Source organism: Corythoichthys intestinalis, chromosome 12 (assembly GCF_030265065.1).
Source record: "Corythoichthys intestinalis isolate RoL2023-P3 chromosome 12, ASM3026506v1, whole genome shotgun sequence".
NCBI classification, from domain to species: Eukaryota; Metazoa; Chordata; class Actinopteri; order Syngnathiformes; family Syngnathidae; genus Corythoichthys; species Corythoichthys intestinalis.
Window position 1 is genome coordinate 49,401,623 of NC_080406.1, and position 12,709 is coordinate 49,414,331.

Sequence of the window (12,709 nt, forward strand, 5' to 3'; positions counted from 1 at the left end):
TGAACAATGTATCGATAATCGTTGTATCTCCGTTTCGTCAGATCATCATTATCGTGAGCTTTGTATCGCGTATCGTATCGTGAGGTACCAAGAGGTTCCCACTCGTATTGAACAGTTTGTTGAATGGGGATTTACTTGTGCTACAAGGTCGCCATTGTACATGGAATCTTTTATCAGTTGCCTTAACTATTTAGGTTTAATCAAACCGGAACAAAAACATAATAAAATAATCAGCAGGGATGCAGCACATTTCAGTGAAGTATTTACCGTGACACAGAAAGTTAGGCCGAAAGAGCAGCCTCTCGACTCATCAGCTGCTGTACTCAGTCTCTCATTGACCCATCCTTTTACAGACGCTAACCGGCAGCAACAAAGCCCTCCCCACTTCAGGTTGGGCCAATGAACCAAGAGTCTTGGCTCTTGTTCCATTTCCAGTAAGCGTTTGCAGACTGTCGGCCTTGTCTAAGAGCCAACTTTCTGCCATCGGTCCCACTCTTCCACTACAAACAACTATAAGGAGCCCTCTGTCTTGAATGAGAGGGGAGAGGTGAGAAGAAACATTCACCCCGTATACAAAAACACACTTCCTTTGGTCCAAATCAAAGCTGTATACATATCCAGAAAGTTTGACACCACCTCCTCAGACCAGAGCTTGGTTGTCTGACTAAAGGCCTATGCTTAACTTGAACCATCTCTGTCTCAATGCAATGTCTAAAATAATTTGAATAAATTTAAGATTATAGGACAGTATACAAGTAAGTTACTTTAGCTATTTATAAAAACATATTTTATGAACAATATCATTCAATGATACGGTCAAGTAAAGGCCAAGGTCAGTAAATGACAACGTTGTACAGATCCACACAGCGGAGCAAAGTTTTCTTAAACAGATGCATACTATTTGGAAACCTAAACCAAACTGGAGTGAATCACCCATAAGAAATAAATTGGGTATGCGACATTTACAACTGCCTGTTAGGAGGCTTTAAATAATAGTCTTGTCTGGTAGAAGCCATTATTGAAGCTTTGTTGATCCACCCTTTCTGACAAGATGTTACTTGAAGTCTGTGTAAATTCCTGAGGCTCCCAGAGGATGAATGGGCAGCAGTTTGAGGAACTCAGAGCCCTTGTAAAGCAGTATTCTCTAAATCAGTAGTTTCCATTTTTAGTAACATCCACCATACCTCAAAACAATGGGTGGTTTCTTGTTCTATACTAAAATAAATCAATAAATCTATAAACTTGAGAATGGACATCAACTTGCCATTTAAAAATATAAATTCTTCCTACCGCAAAGAATGACAGAGAGAAGGAAGAGAGTGACAAAGAGAATGAGCGAGTGAGAGTAATCCTGTTTGTCATGCTTTGAACACGATAATTGCTATTTGTCTTTGACTTCCACATAATCCGAAGCTCAGGTGTTCCATTGTTAAAACTTTGCTATGAGTAAAATGTCATTTGGACATGGCGCAGCTTGTTGGGCCAATAAATAATAAGTAAGAGCATACCAGTGATCATACGTAACATGACATTGCTGGCAGAGCGCGATTTCATAGCTTCTTTATACATTCACTATAAGAGAATTAATAAATGAGGAAGTGGACAGCTGACTCTCCTGCTCTAGAGCAAGCCAGACATTGCTTAAAGTGTCCTAAAACTGTATATGATTGTCAACAAACTGTATGTGTACATTCTCTACTTATACCCCCATAAATCTTAGAAATCTTCCACTCCATGCATTTGCTTAAAGTGAATCCTTGAAAGCCGTTGTCTACTCATAACAGTGTATTTTTTTTTTTTTTTTAAGGGGTTAATTATATTGCTGACGTAAATTTACATAAAGATTTTTAAGTGCCAATGTTATACCAAATCCCTGTGATGACGCAAGCAAAAACGAAAACTGTCCGGCCATATCACTTCATTTAAAAATAAATATTCATTCATTCATTCATTCATTCATTCATTTTCCGAGCCACTTATCCTCACGAGGGTCACGAAGTTGCTGGTCCATATCCCATCTAACTGTGGGCAGTAGGCGGGGTACACCCTGAATCGGTTGCCAGGCAATTGCAGGGCACATGGAAGCGAACAACCATTCACGCACACACTAATATCAAGGGACAATTTTTCGATTAGCCTACACTGCATGTTTTTGGGATCCATCCATCCATTCTCGAATCCATCATCTTCCGCTTGCTCCGGGGTCGGGTTGCGGGGGAAGCAGCTTTAACAGGAAAGCCCAGACTTTCTTCTCCTCAGTCACTTCAACCAGCTCCTTCAGCAGGATCCCAAGGCTTTCCCAGGCCGACCGAGAGACATAGTCTCTCCAGCGACCCACAGCTCATGACCATAGGTGAGAGTAGGAACGTAGATTGACTGGTAAATCGAGAGCTTCGCCTTTTGGCTCAGCTCCTTCTTAACCACGACAGACCAGTGCAGAGTCCGCATTACTGCAGATGCTGCACCGATCCGCCTGTCGATCTCCCGCTCCCTCCAACCCTCATTCGTGAACAAGACCCCAAGATACTTGAACTCCTCCATTTGGGGCAGGATCTCATCCACGAGGGCCCTCCATCCTTTTCCGACTGAGGACCACGGTCTCGGATTTGGAGGTGCTGATCTTCATCCCAACCGCTTCACATTCGACTGCGAACCGCTCCAGTGAGAGTTGGAGGTCACGGCTTGATGAAGCCAACAGCACCACATCATCTGCAAAAAGCACAGATGCAATGCTGAGGTCACCAAACCGGACCCCTCAACACTTCGGCTGCGCCTAGAAATTTTGTCCATAAAAACTATGAACAGAATTGGTGACAAAGGGCAGCCTTGGCGGAGTCCAACCCTCACTGGGAACAAATTTGACTTACTGCCGGCAATGCGTACCAAACTCTGACACCGGTCATACAGGGACAGAACAGCCCTTACCAAGGGGCTCTGTACCCCGTACTCCAGGAGCACCTCCCACAGGACTTCCCAAGGAACACGGTCGAACGCCTTCTCCAGGTCCACAAAACACATGTAGACTGGTTGGACGAACTCCCATGCACCCTCGAAGACCTGCCGAGGGTGTAGAGCTGGTCCACTGTTCTACGGCCTGGACGAAAACCACACTGCTCCTCGTGAATCCGAGATCCGACTTCCCGAAGTACCTTCCTCTCCAGCACTCCTAAATAGACTTTACCGGGAAGGCTAAGGAGTGTGATCCCTATATAATTGGAACACACCCTCTGGTCCTCCTCCTTGAAAAGGGGGACCACAACCCCGGTCTGCCAATCCAGAGGCACTGTCCCCAATGTCCACGCGATGTTTTAGGGGCGTGTCAGCCACGACAGCCCCACAACATCCCGAGCCTTTAGGAACGTACGAGGGATGTTTTTGGGATGTTGGAGGAAACCAGAGTACCCGGCGAAGACCCATGCAAGAGAACATGCAAACTCGCCACAGGAATAGGAGTGTGACAAAATATCTAAAAAGTGATATATCGGGATACTTTGCATTCCAAAAGGTAATCGATATGCTCATACCGAGATATCGTTCTAAAAAGGTGTCAATGTTTAAAACAAAAGAAAGGAACCAACAAGTTGCTACCAAAATCCTCCACCATAATAGTGTCTTAGTTAACTCTATGGCTGCCATTGACTGTCCTCGACACCCAATTTATTCATAACGGGAAGGGCGAATTAATGTTCGTTCATTGGAAACCAGAGCATTCACAGTCACTTTTTCCAATTTTCGGGGCATTTACAGGTCCTCCTGTTGAGTATGAGTCACTGCCGATTCATTCCCTGTTGATTTTGGGTTACAGAACAGGAAGTAACCCATAAAATGCCCCAAAATCAACAGGAAGTGACACTGAAATGTCCTAAAATCAACAGGAAGTGACTGGAAATCAACAGGTAATGACCTGAAATGGCCCAAAATTACCTTGTTGCCTGGCATTGGCTGCCACTGATGGCCATACAGGTGGGATGGGCCTGTATGCAGTGGGAGGAGTTTATTCCCTGTCACCCTCCCGGTTCAAATGGATTGGACGTCTAGTAGTGATAAACTTACAGCAGAAGGATGAAGATGATTTCTTTTTCCGTTTATTAGTTGTTTTGTAGAATGATTTCCTGACCAATGTACCGATAATCGTTGTATCGCCATATAGTGAGATCATCGTTATCGTGACCTTTGTATCACAAATCGTATCGTAAGGCACCAAGAGGTTCCCACCCCTACACAGAAAGGCCTGACCCTGTGATAGTCCACACTTTGATGAAGGCGGAAGTACCCGCAGAAACATGTCAGGTAAATAAAAAAACCTAAAACGTTTGTCTGTGATAAAAGAAAAAAATCAACTACGTTTATCACTTTCCTTGCTGTTCACGTAGCAACGTCTCACAGCGACGCGTAGTCAGGATTTTTGGGAGGCTCACGTCTGGCTACAGGCCAGGGTCCAAGCAGGGTATGCCATTGACAGCGTGGCTACGGCGTCACCCTGACGTAGAAGCAGACCAGCCCGTTAACACCTAAGGCCTTCACTGTTATGCAGATAATACATATTTCTATTGCTGAAATCTGATTAAACTAATCGGGCAGATAATTCTGGAATTACGTTCCACAACCATAGTGTGGAGTTTTAATGGATACAAAATGTTGGACAGCAAATCTGGCTTTAGGAGGAATGTTGGACTATTTAGTCCCTACATGATGCTCTAAAATCAGTGTTTAGCGGAGCAGCAACCTTGGTAACAACGGTAACAAAACAGCAGGTAACACAGTCATCTTGCTTAATGACAACTCGGAAACAATCGCCTAGGGCCCTCATTACATTGGATGCCAACATACTGTTTTTGATGTCTGATAGGAATAAGAACCTATTAACCACAAAGCAGTCGACAGCTGGTGAAGTCTATGACCAAGTGCCATGCAGACATCCAGCCCTTTTTAGCAAGCTATAGTCGTATTTAACACTCAGAGGGAGAACAGCTGGATGAAGGTGATAATTGGGTGTTTTTTGTGTAAAAAGAAACATTCAATTTTACAAAACAATATAAGCACATTTGTTTTGTTGTATTTTCATGCAAAACATCAGAGGGCCTGAGACAACACAAAGGTCAGAAAATACAGTAGGCTAAAGATCATACAAAAGTCTTACAGCACGTTACATGAGTGACACAACCAAACAACGATACGACTACGATGCATGCTAACTACACATACGATAAGAAAATGTCACACATTGTGAACTTATGACGGAAACTATGGCGAATTCTCATGTCGTTCTCGTCTCGTCAGACGAAAACTGGCATCCGTCTCGTTATGTTTTAGTCTCCCAAGACACGTTGTTAGCCCGTCATCGTCCCGTCATCGTCATGAAAAAAATCGTTCGTTGACAAAATATTTTTGTTATCATCAGCGCTGACGAAAACAACACTGGGACGCACTGTGTGGAGTATGCATGCCCTCCCTGGGCGGCTGGGCCTGTGTGAGTTTTATCCAGATTCCAAATTGTCCGTGGGGGTTAATATGTGCGTGACTGGTTGTTTCACTGTTTGAGCCCTCTGACTGGCTGGCAACTTCCTGCCCCTAGTCATCTGGGACAGACTCCAGCACCCGCGTGACCCTTATAGAGATAATAGGTATGGATAATGAATGAAAAATCAAAACATCTTAGAAAATCTTAAATCTTAACAATCTTTTTTCTTCTGAAAAACCCTTGTGTCTTCAAGCACATTAGTCATCCACAGTGGGCTTTTCCACAAAAGTAAACATAAAAAATTGTTGCAGCATAAACCATTCGACATCCCAAAAGAATGTAAAATGTTCATTATAATTGAAAAAAGTAGCTTGAAGGACCAATTTTTAAAATTTTTTTTATTTACACATGACTGAGATTAATATTGAGCTGCTGAATCTGGTAAATGAGTAACGTCGACCTCTTGATTAAAAGACAAAAAAATAATTCAAATAAACAGTGCCAAAAACACACAGTTGTGAATGGATTATAATACGGTTACTGATTTAGTAACTGCCAGAAAATAGGCCAGGACCTGGTTTGTATGTCGAAATGGTCGTATGTTGAGCAGGATTTTCCCATAAGAATACATTATAATTCCATTAATTCGTTCCACAGCCCGAAAACCTACACTAAATTCTTCATAAATACTGCTGGCACTACTGCAAATAGCAATTACACAGATGAAAACAAATAAAATATAAATAAAAATCGGACGGGGGCGGACGTGTTTCCTCCCTGCTCCTGCTTGCTGCTATCTTCGTGAGTCTAGTCTGTCTGCTTTTTTTGTATTTCCTCTGTTGATCAACTGTGCTGGTCTCTCATACGAAAACAGATCAGATTAGCTGGTCTCTCAGCGCAATTGACAAGATTTTTTTTTCAACAAGACACGGTGCACCAGGAGAGCCGTCTTGCCGAGACGGGACCTTCGCCGCTGGATATGTGAGAGATTCATGGGATCACTGGAAGCCGGCGTGTCTTACTGTCCTATCTGTGGAAGATATCGAGGATATTTGGCTGTTTGGCGTGACGGTTGTGGGGTTCCTTCTGCTTGGCTTAGGAGGTGCCCTGCTCTACCGGAAAGTTTCCAAGACTGCAGCTTTCAAGGAAATCAACAATTTGACCACTGATCAAACGGTGCGATTCAAGGGATTGGGAACCGCGTCGAGGCTCCGATCGAGAACTGGGTCCGAGGACTCACGGTTCAGTCCTAGGAAGGATGGAGAAGTGGATGCTACCTTGCGCCAGGTGACGGAACTGTCGGGGCAGGTGAATGAAATGTCGTTGCAGACCGCGACAATTGGTAATGACTTAAGAGACCTGAGGTCATGCCTACGCCATGAGGAGCGCGTATTTGACTGAAGACCAACTGTATTTGGACATATTGAATTAGAGTTTTAACTTTCACTTTCCATGTTCTGTTGTTAGGCGTCAGCAGCGGCGGACAGTAGGCGTTGTCTTGCACAAGTTCTGAAATGATTGAAAACCTGACGAAGCTGGCGATTTCTTTGGCGATGTTACAATAGTAATAATTGTCACGAAGGTCAGAGGAGGCCCGTTGAGACTGTACACATTCTACAGCTGTATCGTCGTGCCAGTTCACAGACGCGCACACCAGGCTCATATTTTTCTATCGTTTCCATCTTCATTTCAATGGTAAGAAAACCTATGTTGATTTCTCTCACAGGAAACCCGCCATGCGTCCGTCTCGCGGGATAACAAAGAAAATGTGGCACTGGCATAAATCGTTGTATTTCGAGCATGTCGTCGGAGGTAGAAAAAAAATGGCGAGTCATATTTTACTCCGAATGTCGAAAAAATCGTGTGTTGAAGCGATCGTATGTCGAGGTAGAACTGCACCTCGAGTAAAAATACACACCAAAAAGGGGCAGGCAGAAGTTTGTTAGAATCCACCTAACAGCAAGTATGGATAAAGCATGAAACTTACCCATGCATAGCGTGCAACGGGTGAGGTTCATAATGGTACCGTCCTTCATGATGTCTCATGTCGATCGGGATGGGTGTGTGAAATGTCGGGAAGATATGGTGGACACCTGCAAATGAACAGAGTAGATCAATATTAAGGAAAAAACTGACTGCAAAAGGTAGAACTAAATAACACCATCTAGACAATGTTTAATATCAAGGAAGTGACTTCACCACAGTTTGAGATGTGACTACCGTTTTACTGTTCCTGTAACTCGTAAGTAATGTGTACCTTCTAGACTGCTGGTGCCTTATGCCTGCTGAAGTCTAGTTAATTAATGGCTTTTTGTATCCAATAATACCAACACAGATTTTACACAGCAATGAAAGTGTTTTTATGCGTGAGACAACAACTGCACAAACACAATTTCCTGCCATAAAATGATCTGTTGGATTATGGGAATACTCATTACAACAACACACAGCTGATGCTCATTACTGGTCGTGATTACAGCTGCAGCGAAAGAAGTTCTATTGTCTGTTCTTAGTGTTCTATTTTCAGTTTTAAGAGAGAGAAAAAAAAACATACATTAAAAGAAAAAAAATATATGCATTCAGTTTAAAATAAAATAACATTATTATGTGTAATTTTTAGTAATTCCTGAGATTTAGATTTTTTTTTTTTTTATGTGTGCTTAAAGTGCAAGACAACATCCATACAAGTATAAAAGACAGTTGCTCAAAGTGTTAAAGTATGCCAATGGTTAAATTCTTAAACCTCTGATAACATTACGAGAAACGGTATAGTCTGGGCTACTCACATCTGATTGGCTAAAAGTGTACTGGCATTGATTAAATGTTTGCCCTTGTGTTGGACTACCACTTCCTGGAATATTGGCTATTGTTTACCTTAGCTTTCCACTATTTTCATTATTGTTTTGTTTCATGGTATTAGGGCTGCAGGTATCGATTATTTATATAATTGATTAAGCTATCATTTAGTTAGTTCAAATAATTGAGTAATTGGATTAGGAACATTTTATGTGTTGTTGAATACATTTTAGGAGACGTAAAACAAAGGCTGCTAATATTGCGATTTCAAAATAGCTTAAATGCAAATACAAAATAAAATTCCTTTTTTATCAAACTATGCAGAGTTGCACTTTCATTTCACCGGAGCAATAAATGAATTAAAAAAAAATTTTTTTTTTAAATACCTGAGTTTAGCCACAAACAGTAAAAAAATATACTAAATGAGGATCGAAGTACGACAAAAGAACAATTGGCTAACTTGCATAGCAGAAGTCCGCTAGCTTAAATGCTATAAAATGCTATTTTTTTTTTTTCAATACGTTTAACAAATCGTTCAAACATATATTTCCACCCAAAAATTCTAAATATACTTCAAAACTAAATTACGAATACATAAAAGAGCTCAAGCAAAAATTTACGACTTTATGTTGGTCTGAAACAGGGAGCAGCTGGACCCAGCCATGTTGGCTGAGTTATGCCACTAGCAGGGCCGGCCCAGGCCATTTGGGGGCCCTAAGCAAAATAATGCAAAGGGGCCCGTATTTTTGGCCCACCATTTCGTCACAGTATACCATACATGCAATCCAACCCATACGTCCATATTTTGTATATTAATCAGATTTTGTTGCACTGTATACTTAAAACTTCTCCCCCCAAATGATTGTCAGTACTTACAATAGATAGCGCCAAACCTTTTTCTAAAAGAGGAAAGAAAGAAGTTAAGGAAGACTTTTATTTTTTTTTAAAGCTTGTAATCAAGTATCAAAACTCACAAAAGTCAAATAAAGCAAACTGTAGTAAAAAAAAAAAAAAAAAAAATTGCCAGATTGGGGGCGCCCAAGTGGTCAGGGGCCCTAAGCAGCTGCATAGTCTGCGTATAGGCTGGGCCGGCCCTGGCCACTAGAGAGCAGTGTATCCATGCAAATCAATAAAAGTAAATGCAAACACTTTCAAAACAAACCATTACAACACCACTCTAATGAAACAAATTCTTGAATGAGCAAAATTTGATTAGAAGATTTTTTTCTAATCAAATTACTAGAGTTAATCGATTAAGTGTTGCAGCACTACATAGTATGTCACGTGACGGAAAAGGTTCACTGATTGTGAGGAGCCGTGCTTCAAGTTTGCATCCTCATTTTTTCATGGTTGTTCTAGAAATAATATATTTGAAATATTATGTGAATGGGATTCAAATTTAATACAACGGTGAACCTCTCCGTCCTTTGCTGCAGGGCGTGCAGCCGATCAAAGAGAATAGGAAATTTTAAATGTCTATTGCCCAAGACCTGCTGGCTCGATGAAATTTCAGGGAGCAGATTACAAATGACAAAACAAGAGAAATACTTCAAACTTGAGGATATTAGAATATGTAAGTATAAGTCCGTGTATGATTTTCCATTATCCTTTATCCTAACTAAGGGCAGGAGGCGGCCCAAATAGCAGGTGACTCCGTGCTGGATCCAGCCTCAGCTCGCCAGATTCACATAGCAGTCACGCCCGCTGAACGTCAGTGCGCCATCAATCTGACAGTCCAAAAGATAGGTTACGCACTGGTCCGGGGCAGACCGTGTAGACCGGACGCGTTAAAAATCTGAAATTTAAGTCAACGTGTGACGTCACAACAGCGCGAACCCTGAAGGCTGGCATCCGCTGCGACATTAAACATGAGAACACGCAGGATTCAGGACATGACATCTCGGCGTACGGAAATTTTTATGGTATGTGCTTTATTCAAAATCATAACTGCGTTTTGAAGTCACTTCATGGCTGCTAAATAGGGTTGTTCCGATCATGTTTTTTTGCTCCCGATCCGATCCCGATCGTTTTAGTTTGAGTATCTGCCGATCCCGATATTTCCCGATCCGATTGCTTTTTTTAGCTCCCGATTAAATTCCAATCATTCCCGATAATTTTTCCCGATCATATACATTTTGGCAATGCATGAAGAGAAAAATGAATAAAACTCGGACGAATATATACATTCAACATACAGTACATAAGTACTGTATTTGTTTATTATGACAATAAATCCTCAAGATGACATTTACATTATTAACATTCTTTCAGTGAGAGGGATCCATGGATATAAAGACTTGTGACTTTGTATATTGTGACTAAATATTGCCATCTAGTTTATTTGTTGAGCTTTCAGTAAATGATACTTTAGCCATTCCCCAATGCATGATGGGAAGTGGAACCATGACTGTGTCTAGTGCTACCAATTGATATATCTTCTCTGCGTAGGGAAATAACATGTGGTGTTCAGAAAAAGATTAATTGCTACCTAGCTTCCCCACATTGCTTCCCATGATATTTCTAATCATAGGGAGAGGGATTGTAAGGCTTCAGCCAATTAAAAAAAGGCTCCAAAGGCATCCAAAATTCACTCTACTCATTTTACGCTGCCTTTTATCCCTCTATATAGGTGAAACGGCGCCTTTACAGATTGAGCTTGACAATGCGTGAGTGGCTCGTGCAACGCATGCAGTAATTGCATTAAATATATTAACGTGATACATTTTTTAAAAAATTAATTACCGCCGTTATTGGGATAAATTTGATAACCCTACCTTAAGCCTAAATTAAAGACTCTGGATGAGTGTAACATATTATGTCTGTAACGTTAAATACAATTAGTAAACGATTTAATTAAAAAATATACAGTATATATATAAAAAAAAAGGCATGACCGATATTTTTTTGCTGCTCCCGATACTTTGAAAAGGACGTGATCGAACCTGATCGATCGGCATCCCGATCGATCGGGACATCTCTACTGCTAAACAAGTTATTCAACTGAGCATTAATAAAATGGCGGATGTATTGAAGTGATCTGGCTTTTCTGCAAGTTAAGTAATTTCCCAAATTTTTGAAAAACAGCCAAAGGAGGGAGAAAGCATTTATTCTGTGTTGCTGTAAATGTTTCAATGTTTGAATACTATTATTTAACTGAGCCCTTCCTTGTGTTTGTGTATTTGTGTCACTGCCTTGATTACACAGATGGTTGAGCCTGGGACCAGGTGCCGCTCATCGTTAGCAGCTTAATTAAAACTCACCAACATGACTTTAAGATAACAAAGAATCTTGTAATCCTGATACTGAGCTCATTTTTGTTTTTGTTCCTCCTAGATCATGTGTACTGCTTGCCTGCCAGAACACCTGCCTGCCCATTCACCTGTTCTATCACCAAACTGCTCGTCGGAATCTTTGCACACTATCTGCCACTCCCTCTCATCGTCAATGAACTCTTGTTACCACTGCCAGATTGTTATATGGGATGGTACACCCTGAACTGGTTGCCACCCAATTGCAGAGCACAAATAGACAAATAACCCTTCACACTCACACCGATGGAGAATTTGGAGTGTCCAATAAGCCTACCATGTGTTGTCTTTTTCCCTTTAAACAATTGTTTACAAAAGGTTTATACTCCAATGAAATTACCCATCAAACCCGTAATGTAAAACCCCTCTCGCCTACACTTTTTTTAAGGCTCAATAGGTCAAAGACCCTGTGTTTCCATCAAGGTCTTTGTCACTGGATGACAGCCATAGGCTCTTGTATGTGAGACACTCCACCAATGTTGAGTCAACACGTGTACAAAGCCAAGAGAGGCACCCCATAAATGAATGAGTGCAAATAAGAGCATGGAAAAAGGGGTGTGAGTTTGGTTTGGGACTAGACATTTGGGCACTCGGTGAATAACACCGGATGCTTTGCATGGCCTGTCACATCTTTGGTGAAGAGGGTAGGAAGGGTCAAAGAGAAGAGGGTACACTATTTCAGTAGAAAGCCTCTTGAAGTTGTTTGGAACACATCAGAGCTGATCTTTTTATGTCTTTTTGAATGTCTTATTGGTGCGGACAGTTGTTAGAGTTACAGTGGTACCTCAAGAAACGAAAGCTTCGATCTAGGAAAAATCATTTTACTATTTGCCGAAAATGTTTTTTTAGGGCTGTCAAAATTATCGTGTTAACGGGCATTAATGAATTTTTTAAATTAATCACGTTAAAATATTTGACGCAATTAACGCAGATGCCACGCTCAGACAAATTTAAATGACAGTTTTGCCGCCCTCTGTTGGCGCTTGGGTGCGACTGATTTTATAGGCTTCAGCACCCATGAGCATTGTGTAAGTAATTATTGACATCAACAATGGCGGGCTACTAGTTTATTTTTTGATTGAAAATTTTACAAATTTTATTGAAACGAAAACATTAAGAGGGGTTTTAATATAAAATTTCTTTA

General features: G+C 41.2%; 1 protein-coding gene across 4 annotated transcripts in view; it reads right to left on the reverse strand.

Moving 5' to 3' along the window:
- gli2a (GLI family zinc finger 2a) overlaps nucleotides 1-12,709 on the reverse strand; it is a 153,560-nt gene that overhangs the window by 64,776 nt on the left and 76,075 nt on the right. For all 4 annotated transcript variants that reach the window (XM_057852013.1, XM_057852012.1, XM_057852011.1 and 1 more), the window contains one exon: nucleotides 7,449-7,554. In XM_057852013.1, coding sequence (XP_057707996.1) covers nucleotides 7,449-7,554 — 106 coding nt within the window. The remainder of the gene's footprint in view (nucleotides 1-7,448; nucleotides 7,555-12,709) is intronic.